At 50.2% G+C, this 21,815-nt stretch overlaps 1 protein-coding gene across 1 annotated transcript in view; it reads right to left on the reverse strand.

Moving 5' to 3' along the window:
* Gpi (glucose-6-phosphate isomerase) overlaps positions 1–18,551 on the reverse strand; it is a 28,074-nt gene extending 9,523 nt beyond the window's left edge. Inside the window, exons 1-9 of the mRNA XM_050118977.1 lie at positions 18,334–18,551; positions 17,424–17,514; positions 17,135–17,203; positions 15,323–15,442; positions 8,405–8,488; positions 8,176–8,322; positions 6,520–6,591; positions 5,601–5,645; positions 3,424–3,477 (exon numbers count right to left, since the gene is read on the reverse strand). Coding sequence (XP_049974934.1) covers positions 3,424–3,477; positions 5,601–5,645; positions 6,520–6,591; positions 8,176–8,322; positions 8,405–8,488; positions 15,323–15,442; positions 17,135–17,203; positions 17,424–17,514; positions 18,334–18,455 — 804 coding nt within the window. The 5' untranslated portion in view covers positions 18,456–18,551. The remainder of the gene's footprint in view (positions 1–3,423; positions 3,478–5,600; positions 5,646–6,519; positions 6,592–8,175; positions 8,323–8,404; positions 8,489–15,322; positions 15,443–17,134; positions 17,204–17,423; positions 17,515–18,333) is intronic.
* Between the last annotated feature and the right edge of the window lie 3,264 nt (positions 18,552–21,815).

The raw sequence follows: 21,815 nt of genomic DNA on the forward strand, positions 1-21,815 counted from the left end.
CAAGAAACCGATCTCCACATCACTGTGCCTGGCCACATTCAACCTTACCGAGTGAAGCTTCACATATTGAGTGTGACCACACCCGGGAAGCAGAGGCGCCCCCTCACGCCACGCCCACTCACTCACGCCATGCCCTCTCACGTCATACCTCCTCCGTTCTCCACTCAGACACCCGTACCTCAACCTTACCTTACTTCGTTTTCCCAGCATCCCAAACATCCAATTCTTTGCCTCTGAGGCCTCACCTGACAGATGGCCTCTGCCTATTTTGCTCGACTTGCCCAACCCAAGAAAGGAATTAAAGACTAACCGCATCAACCTACCTCTGCCAGCTCTGCAGACTACGTCACACAAAAACTCCCACTGTGCTTGGCCAAGGCCAGCAGACTTGGGATCCCAGCCTGGGCCTGACCTCAGCTGCTTCTTCTGTACCTTACCTGAGAGACCAGGGCATACAAACCCGTCTCTTAGCAACCTCCCCTGCCAGTCTTACTGCACACACCCTCCAAGGGTCTGGCTTCAGTGCCTTCTGGATGGACGGCCTAGCCCACCTACCTGAGTACTACCAGAACTGTTTGAATGTCACCTAATTACAGTCAGGCCTGGCTTCAATCGCAGCACTTCGGGGCCTGTTCGGGAGACTCAGCTCCATTTGCTTCTGCCTTCCTCCCATTTCCAGTGATCCTTGGGGCAGAACCCAGGGCCTGGACTCTGTCTCCCTCCCCTGCACCTTTAGCTTCAATGTCCATACTCGACCAAGTCAGTTCTACCCCCATGTGTCTAGCCTGGCAGTCACACACTTGTCCAATTCTGACTCCTGAGACCTCAGCCACGAGATCACATCTAATAGACTCGACCACACACAGATGCCACCTGCCAATCTCAGAGTTCCCTGCTGCCAGCGTTCGACTCGGGCCTCAGCTAGCACATTCTCTGTGAAGAACCGGGTCCCCCGACCTTTATGTTTCACAAGTCTCTCAAGGTGCACCCTAAAGACACAGGTCCTCAGTGTCCCTGCCTGTGTTTGACCTGGCCAGCCGCCCCAGGCCTCACTTTTACCATCTCTCCACTCTTGCTCTTCTCACACCCTACCCGACACACACAAAGAGCGGAAGGGTTGGCCAGGATGCTGAGAACCTGGGTTCACCTCACCTGAGTACTCAGTTAACTACTCTCCAACCCTCACTTTTCAGAAGCTACCAGAGTGTATGTCTGGAATAATCAAGCCCTCTTCCTACACAGCTCAGCCAAGGTCACATGACCTTGACTTCAGATCTCAATTGTTAGAAATACATACATATACATATATATGTATGAGTGTGTGAGAGCGTGTGTGTATGTATGTGTGTGTATATATATATATATATATGGTTTAAAACAAAGTCTCACTACATAGCTCAGGCTGGCCCAGAACTCGCTGAACTTGTGATCCTTCTGTCTCAGCCTCCTGGGATTACAGAGATGTGGCCCCATACCTAGCTGATGTCACAGCTACACTTACACTTTTCTTTGTCCCAGCATGTCCCCTAATCGCATCTGTACCTGTCCTCACCCCCATTCAGACCTTTGCAGTGACAGCGTACACACCATACAGACTCCATCATACATACCTGAGGAGAGAGCGCTTGCAAGCGTCAAGCCTCAGATGGCAAAATTAGATCTCTGAAGCTGGAATGGAGCTGGGACCCCGAGACTTTACAGCTCACCAGCTTACCTCCGCTGGGTCCAGATGTCAGACACACTAGGCGGACTGAGCCTCATCATTCACACATACCTGTACTGCACCCGACTTGAGGCCTGGCCTTGCAGGAAGTGCTGTCCTCCGCTGCCTGACCTGCTGTTTATCTATCTCACCCGAGAGACTAACTGCAGACTCTTCACACAGCCCTCCTCTGGGGCTCCTCAGACATCATCTCCATTCAGCAGTATCTACCGACATCCCTTCTCATGCAGCGGGGGTATTGGCTATGTGTGGCCTGATCCACGAGGTCTCCACTGCCGTCAATGCTGGCCCTGGACTCCTGCTCCCTGCACCTAACTGCCACTCTTCGACCTTGCCTGCAAGATTCAACCTTCTCTGTCACATTCCATCAACTTTCTATACACTGGGCAGTGGCAAGCAGGGGACACCCCTCCTCCCTTGCCACCATTTGCCCAGGTGCCAAAGCCTAAGGAGGCAGGGGAAGGGCCCCTCCTCTCTTATCAGGCAGGCAGCATTCGTTAGAAGCAGCAGTTTCCCAAAGGGGTTCCTCATCTGAACCACAGGATGTGTGTCCAGGACAGTGCACAGCTGGTCCCATCTAGACAGGAGTAACCCACGCACAGTAGATGGCTGGGACATGGAGCTTCATTCTCCCCTAGAGATGGGTAGGCAAAAGCTCTTCGGCCAACTGTGGCTGCACAAGCCTATAATCTAAGCACTTGGGAGGCCAAGGCCAAGAAGATCACAAATTCAAGGCTAGCCTGAGCTACATGGTGAGTTACAAGTTAGCACTGGCTACATAGAGACCCTGTCTTTCAAAAATCATTTGAATGGGGACGGGCAGCAGCTCAGCGGTAGCAGCTGGTTTAGTATGTGCAATGTGCAGATCCTAGGCACTAAACACAAACTTCTATTTATTCAAAGAAAAGGGTGTTTTAGAACTTTCAAAACAAAGATACCCACTGGCCAATGATGCCACCAAGAAAAAGGCGGGGAGATGTCCCAAAGGGTGAACCCTCTCAGGTGGAGGCCGGACACGTGTTAGAGAGTGCACCTCTGCCCGACCACAGCCACCACACCCTCAGAGCACCCTCTGTACCCACAGGAGCCCTGCACTCAGGCTTTTACAACCTTCCCCACAGCCTGCTGTGCTCGGGCAAGCTGCCAGGCCAGTTCAGGGTCAAGTCTGCCTCCCGGTGAGTCCTACCGCGTGACCTGCACGCAGCTCTACCTTTTGAAGTGGAGTTTGCTGTGCAAGCTGCCCTGGCTTGGTGTGCCTAGATCCCAGGTCTCATGCCTCCTCCCTGACACCTCCCCGCCCGCCACTCACTCCAACTGCTCCTGCAGTCTCCAGTGGGTCTCTCCCCACACTACCAGGTCCCAGGACCTGCCTCGCCCTGCCCTTTGGCCTTTATAGACTGCCGCCGCCACAGCCTGGAGAAAGGTCATGCCTGAGAATAACTCACCTCGGCTAATCAAGAGGGCAGAGGTAGCTCTGGTTACCTCACAGTGGGTGCTGCTGGAAGGCGCCCAGGAGAGTATCGCTTCTCCCTCTGGGCTGGGAGCCTCCCGAGGGCCTCTCTGCCTTTCCCAAAGTGACAAGACATGCAGCAAATGCTCAAGAAATGCTGACCTGACCTCACAGGCCCTCCGGTCGGCTCAACGGCCAGGACTCGGCTAAGGACACGCCAAGCACACAGCACAGGAAGGGCCTTACTTACATCCCAGAACTCGAACATGTTTTGAGGGTCAATTCCGAACTCCTTCACTTTGGTCTGGAAAGCACAAAAGGAGAGAGGTCAGGAAGCATCTGTTAGAGAGACAAGAGCAGGAGGAGCAGGAGACGAGACACGTGCCAGCCCGGCGCCACCTTCTTCCCAGCGAGGGGCAGGGTGGAGCAGACACCAAGCCAGCTCACCTCCAACACACCAGGGGCCTTGCGCGCTAGACCACTGCCTCTTGGTGTCTAAGAACCAGAGACATCAGGGAACCATCCCCCACACCTTGCCCTCAACATCAGGAACTCAGACCCAGAGGCCATCCCCCAGGCTAGGCAATGAAGCCTGGACCACTACCTAGCCTTTCTCCTTTGAAGCTGATGCCACCTGAGGGTTCCCTGAGGAGACCAGTCTTGTTCTCAGGTGCTGAGGCCCTCGGGCAACCAAAGCCGGCTGCCCCACATAGCTAGCTCCTTAGAGGAGATGTACACTGACAGTGTGAGCCCTGCAGGCTGAGGTCAGACAAGGTGCTGGTTAGCAGCCTTCAGACATCTGCCTGGTCCCCTGCCCTCTTGGCACTAGTGGAGGGTGAAGTGGGTAGAAGGGGTGACAAAGGATGGTCAGAAGGACCCAGGTGAGGTTTGCGGTTCCCAGCTACTGCACTGCCACACGGCAGGGCTCAAGGTGGCAGGTGCCGCACCTCGTAGAGCCCTGCTGAGTGTCCCCTACCTCAAACAGGCTCAAGGTCAGGTCAACTGTGAGCCAGCAGACGTGAGCTGGGCTCTAATCCCATTAGCACCACCTCACATAATCCTTGGCCAGAACAAAAAGCCACACCTGGGGGCGCCCAAGAGACTTGTGGCAGCAGTCAGGAGCACATACTGCTTTAGCATTAGACCCAAGCGTGGCTCTTAACACAGGCATCACGCAGCTCTAAGTCCTGTTCCAAAGCCCTCTTTGAGGTCATCCTTACGTCATGCACACTCATATCCATGCCCCCCAAAACACACAATACACACACATACACATAATCAGCCATAAAATGAATCATATATAAAAAATAGTCATGCCAGGCAATACAGCAAATGATACATTAATCCCAGCTCTCAGGAAGCAGAGGTAGGTGGAGCTCTGTGAGTGAGGCCATCCAGTCAAGCCCTGTCAAAAAAGTTCGTCTTCAAGGTTAGCAAGATGGCTCACTGTATAAGCCTGGAGATCTGAGTCTGATCCCAAGAACCCACAAAGAAAAGGCAGGACACTCCACATGTTATCCTCTGACCTCCACTGTAACGTGTGTGGCCATACATACATAACTATGTACAGACACACACACACTCAATAAAAAAATTAATTAAAAAAAAATTACACAGACAGGCGATGGTGGTACGTGCCTTTAATCCCAGCACTGAAGAGGCAGAGGCAGGCGGATATCTGTGAGTTCAAAGCCAGTCTGGTCTACAGAGCTGGTTCCAGGACAGCTAGGGCTGTTACTCCGAGACACCTTGTCTTGAAAAACCAAAACATTGGCAGTGGGAGCTCACACCTTTAATTCCAGCAGTCAAGAGGCAGAGGCAGGCAGATCTTTGTGAGCTCGAGGCCAGACTGGTCTACATAGTGAGTTCCAGGACAGCAAAACTATTTCACAGAGAAACCATGTCTCAGGAAAAAAAAAAAAAAAAAAAAAAAAAATTACACCCAGAGCTGGCAAGATGGTTCAGTGGTTAAGAGCACTTGTTCTTATAGAGGACCCAGGTTCAATTCCCAGTAGGGTGGGTCACAACCATCCCCAACTATAGTTCTAGAAAACTAATGCCTTTTTTCTGACCTCTGTGGGCACCTGGCATGCATGCAATGCACAGACATACATGCAAAACATTCATACACATAAAATCAAATAAGTTTTTTTAAAAAGAAAAAAAAAAGGAACAAAAAAACAAAAAGCACATCAATTTACCAGGCCTAACAGCTTTAGTGAGAAGACATATGGGGAGAGACACGTTTGAGGGTGCCAAGGGCTGGGGTGCTCATGTGTATCAGTCTGGCCTGGGAGACGGGTGAGGACCTCAGGATCCCACTGACTCTCAGTGAGCCACCTATGCAGCAACCCAGCCATGATGCGGCCCTGAATCAGGAACTGGGCTTCCCCACGAGGGCACGCAGGACGCCACAGGGACACTTACTGTGTTCGTAGACAGGGCCACAAAGTGCTTTGCAACTGCGGATGGCTACAAGAGACAGAAGCACATTATAGCAAACCCATGCCAGAGGGACCACCCAAGGGTGGAGAAAGCCTGATCCTACCAGGATTGACTATTCTCTCACTTTGGCCCTGAGGATGTTAGAGGAACCCACAAAAGGTCAAGGTCAAGAGGGCAGGAACACTGGTGGAACAGAACTGCAATCCTAACACTCAGGAGTTTAAGAGCTGTCTGGACTACACAGCAAGCTCCTGCACAAACCAACAGACAACAAAAAAGTTGTTTAAGGTCCACAGACCTGCCTGCCCATACACACACAGCCAAGGAGTAAATGATTCCACCCATGTAAAATGGGTGTGGTCCCTGGGAGCAGATGATCCAAAGGGCCAGGGAACTTAAAGAAAGCATCCCGGCTGGGCAGTGGTATGGTGCACACCTTTAATCCCAGCACTCAGGAGGCAGAGGCAGGAGGATCTCAGAGTTGAAGGCCAGCCTGGTCTACAGAGCAAGGTCCAGGACAGGCTCCAAAGCTACAGAGAAACCATGTCTCAAACCCCTTCCCCTCAAGAAAGAAATAAAAAAAAAAAAGAAGGATCTTCAGTCACAGTATGGAAACTATTGAAAATGAATAAAATGAATGAAAAGGGGGCTCTTGGCCGGTTAGAGCAGGTTCTACTTGTGCTTGGGGCAAAAAAACAAAGCTATAAATAAAAAAGTCAAAAAAGGCTGACTCCTGTTCCCACCTTTAGAAGAGAGAGCTATGGAGGGAGGGAGGGGAACGCAGGAGGAGAAGGAACGTAGGACAGGCACTGCACCCCCCCACACCAACCTCATCTGGGGAGAACTGTGAATACACACCGCGCCCCCCACCAGCAGGACACCCACCCCACTGCCCACTCACATCCTTGGCCGACTTGAGAAACCACTCCTTCGCTGTCTCTGCATTAGTGATGGTCTCCTGGGTGGTGAAGGTCTGCAAGAGATCGCAAGCAGTCAGCCCAGTTCAGGGTCGGCAGCTAGGCCACACTGGAGACTGTTCAGCTAATCAGCAAGACTACAGGCATCTGCAAACACACCGTCAGTGCACTGACTACAGGTATCCGAAAACATACCAACACACCACCAGTGCACTGACTACAGGCATCCACAAACACCGTTGCAGTGCAGAGCTCACTACAGGCACCAGCAAACACACCGTCACAGTACTGACTACAGGCATCCACACACACAACTGTTACCATGCCGACTACAGGCATCCGCAAACACACTGTCACAGTGCTGACTATAGACATTGACGAACACAGTCACAGTGCTGACTACAGGCATCCGCAAACACACCGTCACAGCGCTACGTGCAGCAGCAGCCTTAATTTTCGCAGTTCACATGCAGGGAAGGAAGGACCCCATCCAAACCCTACCCAGAACCCAAATCCTGAAGGTCAGGCATCTATCTCCTAGGGGAGGGGCTGAGCATATTGAGCTCTCTCCAATTCAGCCTACCCTGGACCTCACAGTTCAGATGGAATTCTACTTTTCAGTTTTATCTAGTGTCCGTACGTGTTTGTGTGTAGGCACGAGAGTGCCTGGGCACATGTGGTGGAAATGAGAAGACAACTTTTGCGAGTAATTCTCTCCACCATACAGGACCCAGGATCAAACTCAGGTCATCAGGCTTGGCGGCAAGCCCCTTTACCTGCCGAACCATCTTGGTGACTCTCCAATGAACGCTTTATTATTTTGTGTATATTAGGGTATATGAGGCATAAAGAATAATAAACCAACTGTTACGTTCTCGGGCCTGGGCTCTGAAATCAGAAAGGCACAACATGAAGGTGTGGTAGCCCACACCTGCATTCCCAGTGCTCAGGAGGCTGCGAGAATGACACTCAGCTATAAAAGACCCTATCTCAAGACCCTGAAAGGGGAGGGTGAGGAGGGAAAGTGTGTTGATGGGGGCAGACGGAAAGAAGGTAAAAGATGGATCTACTCAGAAAGTAGTATCAGGAGGCCTAGGCAGACAGATCTCCGAGTTCGAGGTCAGCCTGGTCTACAGAGCAAGTTCCAGGGCAGCCAGGGATACATTGAGAAACCCTGTGTCAACCACCCCACCAACCAAAAACAAAAAAGAATAAAAGAATAAAGAAAGGTGTATCAGAGACATGTTGTATTAGGACAAGGACCTATCTATACACTAGCTGAGGCAGAAGGATCTAAAGTTCAAGGTGTCCCGGTGAAGACTAGCTGGGTATACGTGGAGTAGCTGCCTAGCATGTGTAAGCCCCCGAGTTCAGTCAGCAGTGCGCGCACACACACACACACACACACACACACACACACACACACACGGACACGGACACACACGGACATGCACACAGAGACAGGGCAGACAGCACATGAAGTAAGTGGCTATGGCCCATGACAAGGGTCCAAACTGAACAGGGTCAGGCTTTTATTAGGGAAACCGCTTTTGCTGCCAAAGCACCATTCACACAGAACCGGTCTTGACACTCCACTGCCCAGGGCAATCCACCTGTCCTCCCCACCCCCAGCACCATACCTTGGAGGCAATTATAAACAGGGAAGACTCGGGGGTCAGGCAGGCCAATGTTTTGGCAATGTGGGTTCCATCGATGTTAGAGACAAACCAGATGCGGGGACCTCCTGAGGAGTAGGGCTTGAGAGCTTCAGTCACCATGAGAGGTCCCTGCAGGAAGTGAGGACAAGGCTCTAAGGAGTGACTCCTCCCTCCCTTCACCCTTTCCCAAGGTGAGCTGGGCGCTATTTACCAGGTCAGAGCCTCCGATGCCGATGTTGATGATGTCTGTGATGGGTTTGCCGGTGTACCCCTTCCATTCGCCGCTCCGGACCCGCTGCCACAGAACCAGAAGATACGATTAGCCCGATGCACACGGAGAGGCTACAGCTCAGAAACCCCACCCCTTCTGGGTCATTCTGCCTCGATGACAGATTCAGGAGCCTCTGGCGGCCACAGCAACAGATCCCTGTCATGCTCCAGGACACACGTTATCCTGGCACACCGTCACATGCTATTTCCACAGACCTGGGACAAACAGGGCTGTCTTGTCTGCATGGGGCTAGAGAGACGGCTCTGTGGTTAAGAGCATGGGCTGCTCTTACAGAGGACTCAGGTTCAGTTTCTAGCACCCACATGGCGGCTCACAGCCATCTGTAACTCCAGTTCCAGGGATCTGAAGCCCTCTTCTGACCTCCATGGGCACCAAGCACGCACATGGTGCATATATACACACACAGGCACTCAAAACACACACACACACACACACACACACACACACACAAGTAAAAGCAAAAAGCCTACAGAGAGCTGGAAGTGTTCTGAAGTCTCTCACTCAGCCACACTAGCTGCCCCACTTTAGCAGGGCTTCCCCTGTCATTGCTGCTGGACGCTGCAAGCACCTGCTTTGATGATCTTGCTTAGCCTGCTCAACCAATCAGGTGACTCCAGCTGTTCTTCGGGATGTTGTAAACACCCAATTTGACAATTTGTTATCTGCTCACTGTTTTTAAACTTCTGCTAGCTACACACTTAGGCCTTGCACATACTAGGTAAGAACTCTAGCACTGAGTTAAATCCCTAGCCCGTATGGTTCTGACACAGAATCTGACTAGATACATGCACAGCACAGGCTGATCTTGTACTGGCAACCCCTCTGCTTCGGCCTCCTGACTGCTAGGGTCAAAGCTATGCTACCATGTCCAGCTGCTTCCAAACGATGCTTGACCCTGGTACATATCCTTGTAGAACTCCCACCTCTGCCTCAACAGTGCTGGCCTGCGACCCACAAGGATACGGTAAAAATGATCCCGTGTGGATGGGAAGCTTGGGCCTAACAACCTAAAGCTTCAGCGCTGCTCTGACCTCCTCCCCACATCGAGTTATTCTTTCAACTTATGTGCATGAGGTTTAGCCTGCGTGTACATACATCTGCATGTCACACGCATACTTTGTCTGTGGAGGCCAGAAGAGGGCATCAGATCAATCCCCCAGAGCTGGAGTTACAGAGGGTTGTGAGCTGCCATGTGGACGCTGGGAATCAAACCGAGCTCCTCTACAAGAGCGGGCAGTGCTCTAAACCATGGAAGCATCTCTTCAGCTCTCCAATTTCTCTCTTTAAAGAGTCCACCTACCAGGCTGGAAAGATCTCTCATCAGTTAAGAGCACTGACTGCTCTTCCAGAGGTCCTGAGTTCAATTCCCAGCAACCACATGGTGGCTCACAGCCACCTCACAGAAGCCTCTTCTGGCCAACTTCAGGCATACATGCAAGCAGAATACTGTATACATAATAAAGAAATCTTTAAAGAGCCCACCTACCACGTTGTCTGGACACCCAGCCCTGTGACTAAGGGAAAGGAACTGAGGATTCCTTCCAACAAGCAGTACCAACCAAATTCACAGAGAGAATCTTCCAGAACTGACACCTTCAGAAAACAGCAGCATGGGCCATTACTCTGATTACCACTTCAACAGAGCCCCCAAACCAAAACAATGCAGGTAAAACTGCTCCCCAACTTTTGATCCAGAGACACCAAGTGAAATAGCCACGCCAACCCTCTGTGTGCCAAGTTCTGGTGTGATTACCAAAGAATGACCTATCACTGAACTAATGCAAGTCACAGGATATGATTCTAGTCAAAACATGAACAAAGGACTGGAGAGATGGCTCAGCAGTTGAACACTGACTGCTCTTCCAGAGGACCCAGTTCAGCTCCCAATACCCACATGGCAGCTTCACAACCAACTGTAATCCCAGTTCCAGAGAATCTAACAGTCTCTTCTAGCCTCTGAACACTGTATGCATATATACACACACTACGCTGAAGTACACACAGGCAAAATACATAAAAGAAAATATTTGAGATAACAAATTAACAAGCTGGATATGGTAGCTCATGCCGATAATTCCAGCATTCGGGAGGCTGGACTATCCTGACACCATCCATAAAGAAACAAACCTAACACTTTGATAGAAAATTTTTAAGAGTAAGTGAAAAAGATTAGACTGCCTAGAAGCAGCTGCTGGTATAGGTTTAAAGCATGGGCAGGAAAATGATCACTGAAAATTGTAGGGAAAATAATTTTTGTAGGTCAGACTTGGTGGTACACCCCTGTAATCTCAGCCCTAGAGAGGCAGAGGCAGGTGGACCTCAGTAAGTTTGAGGCCAGCCTGGTCTACAGAGAGAGTTCTAGGACAGTCAGTGCTACACAGAGAAACCCTGTCTTAAAAAAAAAAAAAAAAAATAGGGGCTAGGGAGATGGTTCAGCAGTTAAGGGCACTGGCTGCTCTTCCAGTGGTCCTGAGTTCAATTCCCAGCAACCACATGGTGGCTCACAAAGATCTATAGAGACTGGTACCCTCTTCTGGCCTGCAGGCACACATACAGACAGAACACTGTATACATATTAAATAAATAAAATCTTTTAAGAAAAAAGAAAAAGAGGCTGGAGAGATGGCTCAGAGCACTGGCTGCTCTTCCAGAGGTCCTGAGTTCAATTCCCAGCGACCATATGGTGGCTCACAACCATCTGTAATGAGATCTGGCGCCCTCCTCTGGTGTGCAGGCATACATCGAGGCAGACTGTTGTATACATAATAAATAAACAAATCTTTTAAAAAAAGAGAGAAAAAAGAGAAAGAAAAAAATTCCCAGTGTTTTTGGATTAAAAAAAAAAAAAAACACCATAGAAACACAATGTGGTGCTGTGTGGAAGATCAAATACAGGAAACTCCCAAAAACACAGCAAAAAAGATGAAGCTAAAAATACTATAAAACAGCTGGGTGGTGGTGGCGCACACCTTTAATCCCAGCACTCGGGAGGCAGAGGCAGGGGCAGGTGAATCTCTGTGAGTTTGAGGCCAGCCTGGACAGGACAGGTTCCAAAGCTACAGAAGAACCCTGTCTCGAAAAACAAAACAAACAAACAAAAAAACCTATAAAACTCTTTGCTGGTGCTGAAAGGATGGCTCTGCAGTGCAAAGTGTGCATTGCTCAGCCTGCAGGGTGGCGCATGCCTATGATCCCAGCGCTCGGGAGGCAGAGGCCAGTCCAATCTACAGAGCAGTTCCAGGACAGTTGAGGTTACACAGAGAGACCTTATCTTAAAAAAACAAAACAACCAAAAACCCATGCACTGCCCTTGCAGAGGTCCCAAGTTCAATTACCAGCACCCACACCGGTGGGTCACAACGGCCTGTAGTTCCAGAGTATGACACCCTTCTTCAGGACTCCACGGGCACCTGAACTCCCAATGCGCATACCCACAGACACACAAATATACATACAATAAAAATAAAATAAATCTATTCTTAAAACCCCTTTGTTTCCAGGCTAGGTGGTGCATAACCTTTAATCCTAGTACCCGGGAGGAAGAGGCAGGCAGATCTCTGAATCTAACCTACAAAATGAATTCTCGGAGAGCCAGGTCTATGTTTCTCTACAGAAAAACCAAACAAACAAAAAGCCCTTTGTTGGCCTGGGATACAGCTCAGTTGACAGAGGGTTGGCCTAGCAGGCACTAGGTTCTGGGTTTAATCCCCAGCACTGTATAAACGGGGCAAGGTGTCTCACACCTGTTATTCCGGTACTCCAAAGGCAGGAAGATCAGAAGCTCGATGTCATCCTCAGCTACTTATGAAGGACGGGCTACATGAGACCCTTTCCATGAACAAAGATCCTTTGTTAAAACTTCAGAGAGAGGGAGCTGGAGAGATGGCTCAGAGGTTAAGAGCATTGCCTGCTCTTCCAAAGGTCCTGAGTTCAATTCCCAGCAACCACATGGTGGCTCACAACAATCTGTAATGAGGTCTGGTGCCCTCTTCTGGCCTTCAGGCATACACACAAACAGAATATTGTAATATTGTATACTAAATAAATAAATACATACATACATACATACCATGTGGCACCAAAAAAAAAAAAAAAAACTTCAGAGAGAGCTAAGGCAGGTTACACAAACACCTGGTCAAAGACAAGATCCCCAAGTGACATCATGGTCCCATCACGGTGAGCTCAGAAGCAAAGGTATAAATGAATTCATCTCAAGCCAGTGAGACAGCTCTATGGCGGGGAACGCTTGCCCCCAAGCCTGATCCCTTGAGTTCATTCCCCAGGACCACAGGGCGCGTGAGAAAACTGAGTCCCATGAGTTGTACTCTGACCTCCACATGTATGCTCGCATACAAATGAACACATGTAAGTATAAGAACTTATTTTTGTTTTGTTTTGTTTTTCAAGACAGGGTTTCTCCGTGTAATAGTCCTAGCTATCCTGGAACTCACTCTGTAGACCAGGCTGGTCTAGAACTCACAGAGACCCACCAGCGTCTGCCTCCGAGTGCTGGGATTAAAGACGTGAGCCACCACTGCCTGGCAAGAAATAATTTTTAATAGCTTTATAATATGTATCTCCAGCCCCTGCTTCTCACTTCAATCAAGGTTTACTAAAACAATGGACTCCCCTCCACACAAACAAATTATGAGAAAGACACCCTTTTAATATAATATTCACGTACGTGGGGCTTTAGAACACATGACATTTTTGTTTTGTATTGTTTTCTGCTCGGAAATAGCATCATCATCCTCCTGCATCAGCCCCCAGGGCTCTAGGATGGCAGGCGTGGGCCACCACACACCATCCCATAACTTCCTACTATGTAATAAACAGCAGCTCAGGACAGGGCAGCGACAGCTACTGACAATCCAGATGAACAATGGTAGTTTTTAATCGTTTTTTGACATGTTCCTCTTTGGTTTTCAGACAGGGTTTCTCTGTAGCTTTGGAGCCTGTCCTAGAACTCACTCTGTAGACCAGGCTGGCCTCGAACTCACGGAGAACCGCCTGTCTCTGCCTCCCAAGTGCTGGGGTTAAAGGTGTGAGCCACCACCGCCCAGCTGATTGTAAATTTTCAACTGACAGATGACACACATTTATGAGCACACAGTGATATTCTGATAACTGGGTCAAGCCTAACTGCTATATTCAGTGCTTCCGACAGTTAGCGTTTCTCCCTTCAAGCGCTTGCCTGTCACATACCAGACTCTGAATTCAACTTCCAAAATCAAGAGAGACAGACTGACAGACATTGATTGGTCTCTCAGCTTTTCTTTTGGGTTGATTGGTTTGTGGGGCTCACTACCCAGCCTAGGCTGGTGCTGACCTTGTGACTCTCCTGCCTCCCCACTACTGGGATCATGGGCATGAACCACTGTGCCTGCCTATACTGTTTACTTTTGAGAGGAGCAGCCACGGGAAGTAGAATTCCTCACTGGGACTGCCCTTGGTTAGCAGTGGTTGCGTGTTCATTGGGCTTTTTTGGAGAAAGGGTCTCCTCAAGTAGCCCAGGCTGGCCAGGGACTGACAATCCTCCTACTTCAGCCTCCTAGGTGCTAGGATTACAGGCATGATCCACCAGACGAAGCAGCACATGTTGAACTAAAAATACCTGGTCATCCTGAGTCAGCCAATCTGACAGGAAATGGTAAGGGAGTGTCGTTCTGCAAGAGCGCTGAAGATAACCCCACAGGGGCCACCCAGTGCACCTGAGCATACACAAGATCGTCAGAGCACCTGGGTCCACTCTGCCACACACAGCAGCCGACTAGGAATGCTCTCTAGGGGACATTCTGAAATCCAGACTCCCACCAGGGATTCCTAGCCTTCCTCCTCCCAGGAAGCCCTGCACCCAGGTGACTGCCAGGCCTTTACGATGAATGCCCGTGTCATTTTCTAGTCTGAAAACGGTTCTTGGCCACGGCAAGCAGACTTTGGCCAGCCACACGTGGGAGCTGTTGCTTTCTGGCACAAACCCAGAACAATCACAGCTGATCAGATAGATGATCACGCTCATAGCATGCCCAACCCATACAAACAGGCACACACCCATAGGATCACCCTTGTACCCCAGACTTGGTAACGTCTTCCATCCTGTGGAAGGCTATCCCAGGGATACACACTGAGGCCACAATGGAGTATGAGGTAAATTTAGCTGCCTCCCCGACACCCATAAACACTGATAGAAGAGGAGGTCAGTTACATATGGTGTGATATAACCCCTAGAACTCGTTCTATAGACCAGGCTGGCCTTGAACTCAGAGATCCACCTGCCTTTGCCTCTCAAGGGCTGGGATTAAAGGCATGCGTCACCACTGCCCTTGTAACATATCTTTAATCCCAGAACTAGGAAGGCAGAGGTGAGGGGACCTCTATGAGTCCTAGGTCAGGCCAGCCAGGGCTATAGAGTTAGACTCTGCTCTAGAGAGAGGAGAGAGAGAGAGAGAGAGAGAGAGAGAGAGAGAGAGAGAGAGAGAGAGAGAGAGAGAACACGAAAAAAGGGGTCCGTGTATGGTGCAGTTACATGCAAGATACTGACCCAGAAGTACCTTTACCTATTTTCTAGTGTAAATAAGCTTGGGGGGGGGGGGAGATGACACAGGATGTAGCTCAGTTGGTAGTGTGCTTTCTTATTATGTAAAGCCTCAAGTTTGACCCTTCCCACCCCTGCAATCCCAGACCTCCACCAGGCAGAGAGGGTGTTCTCACTCTGAAAAGAACCTAAGGGAAATTCAGGCCTCAGAAGAGAATCACACAGGTCACTGCTACCTGAGGCTGCAGCAGGAGGGCCAGATTCCCGTGGCTGAAGGCTCATCCAGGCTAGCATCCGCTTACCTGGCAGAAAGACTTCATCTTCTCCAGCACCTTGTTGACCTCCGGCATCACGTCTCTGCCATCCACCACAATGGGTGTGTTAGAGCGGTTCCGGAGGGCCACATGCAGCACTGCCCGATCCTAGAGATGACAGTCGGAGAATGAGAAGCTACCACATAGCCTAGAGGGAGAGAGGTCCCAGCTGGCGAAGGGCAGTGTGGCTCAGCCCTCGATGCACAAGACAAGCAGGTCCCCAGGCCCTCATTACCACCCACCACAGTCTTATACAGAGATCCTGTGCCCACCTTGCACGCTGTGAACAGTCAGAAGCAGATCCAGTGGGACCTGAACGTGCCTAAAAGGCTCTCATGCCTGAAGGAGCCCCTGCTTCATGCATGACTGAAGAGAACAGAGTGACCAAAGGCTTAGTGACAACACAGGCCAGAGATGAGAGGTAAGACCCTTCAGCGGACCAGCAACCGGTGGGGCTAACATAGCCTCAGCCCTCCTGATGAGAGGACTCAGGATGTGAAGCAGACAGGCAAGCGAACAGCCTCACGGCCACAACTGCCACAAACCAAAACTTCACTTGTCACTGAAGTTGGTAACAAGTGCCAAGCAGCTCAGCTGCTCATAAGAGGGAAATGGCCGGGGCTGGAGAGATGGCTCAGTGGTTAAGAGCATTGCCTGGTCTTCCAAAGGTCCTGAGTTCAATTCCCAGCAACCACATGGTGGCTCACCACCATCTGTAATGGGGGTCTGGTGCCCTCTTCTGGCCGCAGGCATACAGCTAGACTATTGTATACATAATAAATAAATATTTAAAAAAAAAAAAAAAAGAGGGAAATGGCCCACCCACCTAAAGACACCGGCAGTCTTGGAAGGAAGCAGGTGTGAGGGTTCCAGACAGCTGGGAAAACAACTGCAACCCAGGGAGAGCTCCCTGTGAGTGGAGAGGCCGATGCCAGCCCACCTACCCTATCTAGCCCTATGACTTTCCCATGTTCCCCAAGCAAAAGCACCTCTGCAGAGAACCCTCCTTGACTGCGGCCTCCCTCACACAAGCCCAGCAGGGCAAGATTAACTGCATCTCTGAGGTCTAAGCCTCAGAGTCCTGACGTGTAAAAAGACTCGGGCTGGAGAGATGGCTCAGCAGTCAAGAGCATATGTTCCTCTTTCAAAGGGCCAGAGTTTGATTCTCAGTACACAAAATGGCGGCTCACAACCGCCTCTAACTCCAGTTCCAGGGGAATCTGACACCTCTGTACGTATGTGCACATACCTACACACTCAAAAAAAAAAAAAAGAAAAAAAGAAAAACCACAGAGAACAAGTGTGGAGTGTTTATTATGCCTGCGGGCTTCCACATCACGTCAAGGGCAGGATTCCAACATTTATCTTACCCCCACTTCTTAATCACTCCTACTGCCAAAGAGACTAAGGACTTTGGTGACACGATTCTTCTTGCCCCTAATGTAACTTGCAGCACGGATCCATCCGAGTATCAAAGCTGAAATTCTCCAAGAAAATGTCTGAGCAAACCTTAAGCAAATCTCTCCCTTCAGGCTTGAGCTGTGCCCCTCCCTGGACAGACACCAGGCACTACTCCAATGTGCTCGCCAAGTCCAGGCTGCCAGTCCCAGTGAAGACACACCCCAAAGCTCGGCAACCACCCCCACAGAAGAAAAGTCTTTTAGCACCTTCATGAGGCAAAAGCATTGCTTAAGCGGAAGGGTGAAGACACAGGGTGATGAGGACAGTCTTGACGAGCAAAGGGGGAAGGAAGAGGCCTGGGGTGGGTACCCAGAACCTGAGTCCACTAGAACCACTCACCTCGGTGGAGTTGATCTTCGCACCACTGAACATGTTGTCCCGTGCAGCCTCCACGCCCCTGGACTTAGCCTAGAAGGAGAAGACACTGAGGCCTGGTGTCCCATCCCCACTAGCCGTCACAAGTCCAAACCCCTAGTGAGGCTCTTTTCCATTCCTGTGGCCTTCCAAGAGTCTGCTCAAATGGCAGGCCCTGGAGATCCCTGGGATATCACTCCAAACCTGGACCTGGAACCCAAAACACCCCCCCACACCCAAACCAGAGATGCCAGTTCCCCAATTAGAACATTACCAGGTCCACCAGCATCTGCATCACCTCCTTGTTCACAAGGTTCTTGGAGTAATCCACCAGAATATGCCCATGGTTGGTGTTGAGGTTCAAGCTGCAGGAAGATGCAGAAGCTATTGGCCACACCCAAGCCCACCCTCTCTGTGCCACACCCCAGTGGCAGTGCCCGTTGCCTGGCCACACGGGCTGACCTGCAGCAGTATCGTGGAAGAAGCCACGCCACAAAACCAAGATGCAGACGGATCCTGAGCCAGGAGCATGGTTTAGACGGAGAAGGGTGCGGCGGCCCTGCAGAACGACCCCACCTCTGAGCTTCCCCTCCACGCTCCACGTCTCAAACTTACTATGGAACACCAATGCAGAAATATCGGGGACTTCGGAGTAAGGAGCCACAGGTGGTTATCTCATGTCCCTAGCCTTCCAGCATCAGTGACAAGGAATACCCGGATGTATCACATGCAAGATTTCCTCCACCCTCCCTTCCATTTAGCAGTCGTTCACGGGTCTCTCTGGCCTCTGCATCGTGCTTCCACGGCTCTATTTATACACTGTGGCTCCCAGCAAATCTCAGCCTACCCACCCTTCCCGACCCAAGCCCAGGAGAAACAGGTGGGAGGGGACAGCTCCCTCCAGTCCCTCTTGGCAGCAGGGGCTCCTCCTCCTCCTCCAGGGTGGTTAGAAATCCCTTCTCGAAGGGCTGGGATTGGAAGGCGGGGGCGAAGGGACTGGAGGGTCCCGGTGGGAGGGGGGGGAGCGCCTCCTCATGACTAAGCAGCCCCGTCCCTCCGGTGAGCACGCGGGTACCAAGAACCCACTCCAAGGAGGAGTCAAGGACGAAATGTGGCCCCGGGCTTAGCCCTGCGGAGCGCCTGGGGGTCCCGGAGGCCCTTTGGCCCCGACCCTGAGAGCACACCTGAAGTGTTTGAAGCGCTCCGGATCCTCTTCAAAAAGTCTCCTCAGGTTGAGCTCGGCGTGGTTCACACTGTGCCATTCCTGCAGCTTCTGGAACTGCGGGTTCCGGGTGAGCGCGGCCATGGCGGGACCGAAGAGGGACACGGAGCTGGACGTGCGCGGAAGAGGAAAGAAAAAGCAGCGGCAGCGCGCAGCAAGCCCGGTGTCCGTGTGCGCAGCGGTCTTTATGGCGCAGGCGCCTGGCCCCGCCCCTCCCGGTCACGCCTCTGGTCGCCCCGGCCCCGCCCCGCCCGTGTCCTCCGCGTCCGCTACACGACCTTGCCTGCGGCTGCAGATCTGGGGGCCTCTGCTGGCCACTCTGTAATACAAGTGTGGCCATTTGCGATGTCCCTTGGTTGACTTCTGCCCGGAAGTGGCTTGAAGGGCAGAGGTGGAGCTTCCCATGCCCGGTCCGCTTGCTTCTTTCATTCATTTATTCAATTCAGCAAAACTCTAATGGAACAAAATTCTAGAGAACTCTAGTACTGCAAATATTATGGATACATAGACCATGTAAGTAAACATGGTTTATGGAATTTCAGAGCTGGCAAGTGCGCCTGAAAAGGAGCAAACTGGTTTTGGGCAGGAGACATGAGTCAGTGGTTAAGAGCATATATTGCATTCATCTCTTTGCAGAGGACCGGAATTGAGGTCCCAGCACCCGCATAGAATGGCTTACCTGCCAGTTAACTCCTGCATTCTCCTGCACATACCTACCCCCCGCACATGGTTAATAAAATTATATGCATACATTTAAAGGCATATTGGAAATAAGCAGTGCAATTTTATTTATTTATTTATTATGTATACAATATTCTGCCTGTGTGTATGCCCGAAGGCCAGAAGAGGGCATCAGACCCCATTACAGATGGTTGTGAACCACCATGTGGTTGCTGGGAATTGAACTCAGGACCTTTGGAAGAGCAGGCGATGCTCTTACCCTCTGAGCCATTTCTCCAGCCCCCAGCAGTGCAATTTTAAATAAAGGATTAAGAAAAAACTCACCCTTTATTATACTTGAGTAAGAATATGAATGTGAAGAAATGAGCCAGTTTGCTACCTGGGAGGAAACTGTTCTGTCAAAGGGAAGAGAAATTGCAGAATCTGAGAGAGGAGCACCCATAGATGTCCCGCTCACAGAAGGCGGATGTGGCCCGAGTGGAGCAGAGGGGAAAACCTAGAGGATGACATTAGGGAGAAGGCAGTTCTCCCTGTGCCTCGCAAATCCTTGAGACAGTGTTGGTTTTTGTTTAGAGATGAGACGGCACTGAAAGACTCTAAACAGCAGGGACTTCGTCTGACACATTGTGTAAAGGGTCGGAGTGATACAGGAGGTCAGTGACATACACCAGGTCCCGAGGGACCAGCTTCAAGGCAGGAGGAGGTGGACATGGAAGACCGAGTGAATGAAGAATCCACAAATTCCTAAGGAGAAAGGCCAAGATACCCAGTCTGGGATCCAGCTTCCTGGAAAAGATGGAATTCTCACCCACAATTCTGATGAGGCACAAGGCAGACTTGTAATGGGGAAGGGTGGGTGAGGTACAAGTGGGCGGTGGGTATCGTTTTCCAGACATGCTAGATTTTCAAGGCAACGCTGCACATCAACAACTGGGCTTCCAGTATCATTTCAATACTTGGGAAGGAAAGGCAGAAAAATCAAGAGTTGAAAGCCTGCATCAGCAACTGGCAAGGCGTTGGAAGGCAGCATGTCTAAAAAAAAAAGGGCGTGGGAGATGACAACTGAGGCGATAGTTTAGTAAAGCACCTGCCCTGGAGGTGAGGACATATTTACTCTCCAGAGCCAACGGCAAAAGCTGCAAATGGTGGCCTCTTGCGGGCAGTGGTGGCCAGTTACCACAAAGGACAGGCCTGCCAGAAAGAGGAACCTTGTGCTAATTACCTTCATATATGCAGTTTGGTTTGTTTGGTTGTTTGTTTGTTTGATTGGTTGGTTTAGGGATGGCACCAAGGGCTAAGCTTATGCTAGGGCTGGACAAATGCTCTATCACTAAGCTACACGTCAGCCCAACAAACAAGTTCATTTTTTTAAAGTTACATTTCGTGTGTGTGTGTGTGTGTGTGTATGTATGTAAAAGAGAGAGAGAGACATGCCACAGTGAGTGTAGGTCAAAGGGCAACTCTTCTTCTACCACGTGGTTGCCTGCTAAGTAATCTTAACTGCTGGATAATGAAGACAAATCAAAATGACATCAAGAGACACTAAACCAGGTGTGGTAGCACATGCTACTAATTCCAGCACTCAGGAGGGCAGAAGTAAGATGATCTCGGTGAATTTGAGACCAGAATGGGCTTCATAGTGAGAGCTTTTCAAACAAAACAAAACAAAGTAAAAAAACTAAGATGAAAAGATCAGTTCTTTAAAAAATAAACCTTATTTTATTCTGTGCACAGGGTCTTATGCAGCGCAGGGCTGGCTTCAAACTCACTATATAATGCCAGCAATGTTGGCGCACACCTTTAATCCCAGCACTTGAAAGGCAGGGGCAGGTGGATGTCTGTGAGTTCCAGGTCAGCCTGGTCTACAGAGCAAGTTCTAGGACTATCTAGAAAAACCCTGTCTCAAAAAAAAAAAAAAAACAAAAAAAAAAAAACAACTAAACTAAACAAAAGCTGCTCATGGTGGGTGGCCTTTTGGAATCTCAAAGCTAGGGAGGCAGAGACAGGAGGATCCTAGGAATCAAGGGCCAGCCAGCCTCAATGGTAAGCCCCAGTTCTCACCAATAGACCCTGCCTCAAAAAAAAAAAGAAGCTGAAAATGAATAAAATATATTATTAAGCTGGGTAGTAGTGGCACATACCTTTAATTCCAGCACTCAGGAGGCAGACCCAGCAGATACCTGAGTTCAAGCACTGGTCTACAGTGAGCTACATAGTTATGACCCTGTTTTGAAAAAAAAGGGGGGGGGTAGGATAGGGGCTGGCAAGATAGCTCATCAGCCAAAGGCACTTCCTGCCAAAGCTGACAAGCTAAGTTTGATCCCTGGAATTCACATAACAGAAAAGAACCCCCATAAATTGTTCTTTGACCACAGGCACACCATGGCATAACCTCTTTGAATAAATAAGTGTAATTAAAAATAAAAAAAATGAGCCGGGCTGTGATGGTGCACACCTTTAATCCCAGCACTCTGGAGGCAGAGGCAGGTGGATCTCTGTGAGTTTGAGGTCAGCCTGGTCTACAGAGTGAGTGCCAAGACAAGTCAGGGCTACACAGAGAAACCATGTCTCGAAAATCCAAAATAAATAAACAAATAAAAACGGTGGACAGCAGTCCTAATGAATTGTCACTCAAGGTTGTCCTCTGGCCTCCACATGCATTTGTAAATGCGCGCGCAAACACACACACACACACACACACACACACACACACCGAGAGAGAGAGAGAGAGAGAGAGAGAGAGAGAGAGAGAGAGAGAGAGAG

The sequence above is a fragment of the Alexandromys fortis genome, unplaced genomic scaffold (assembly GCF_014885135.2).
Source record: "Alexandromys fortis isolate MF-2015 unplaced genomic scaffold, M_Fortis_MF-2015_v1.1 scaffold_140, whole genome shotgun sequence".
NCBI lineage: Eukaryota > Metazoa > Chordata > Mammalia > Rodentia > Cricetidae > Alexandromys > Alexandromys fortis.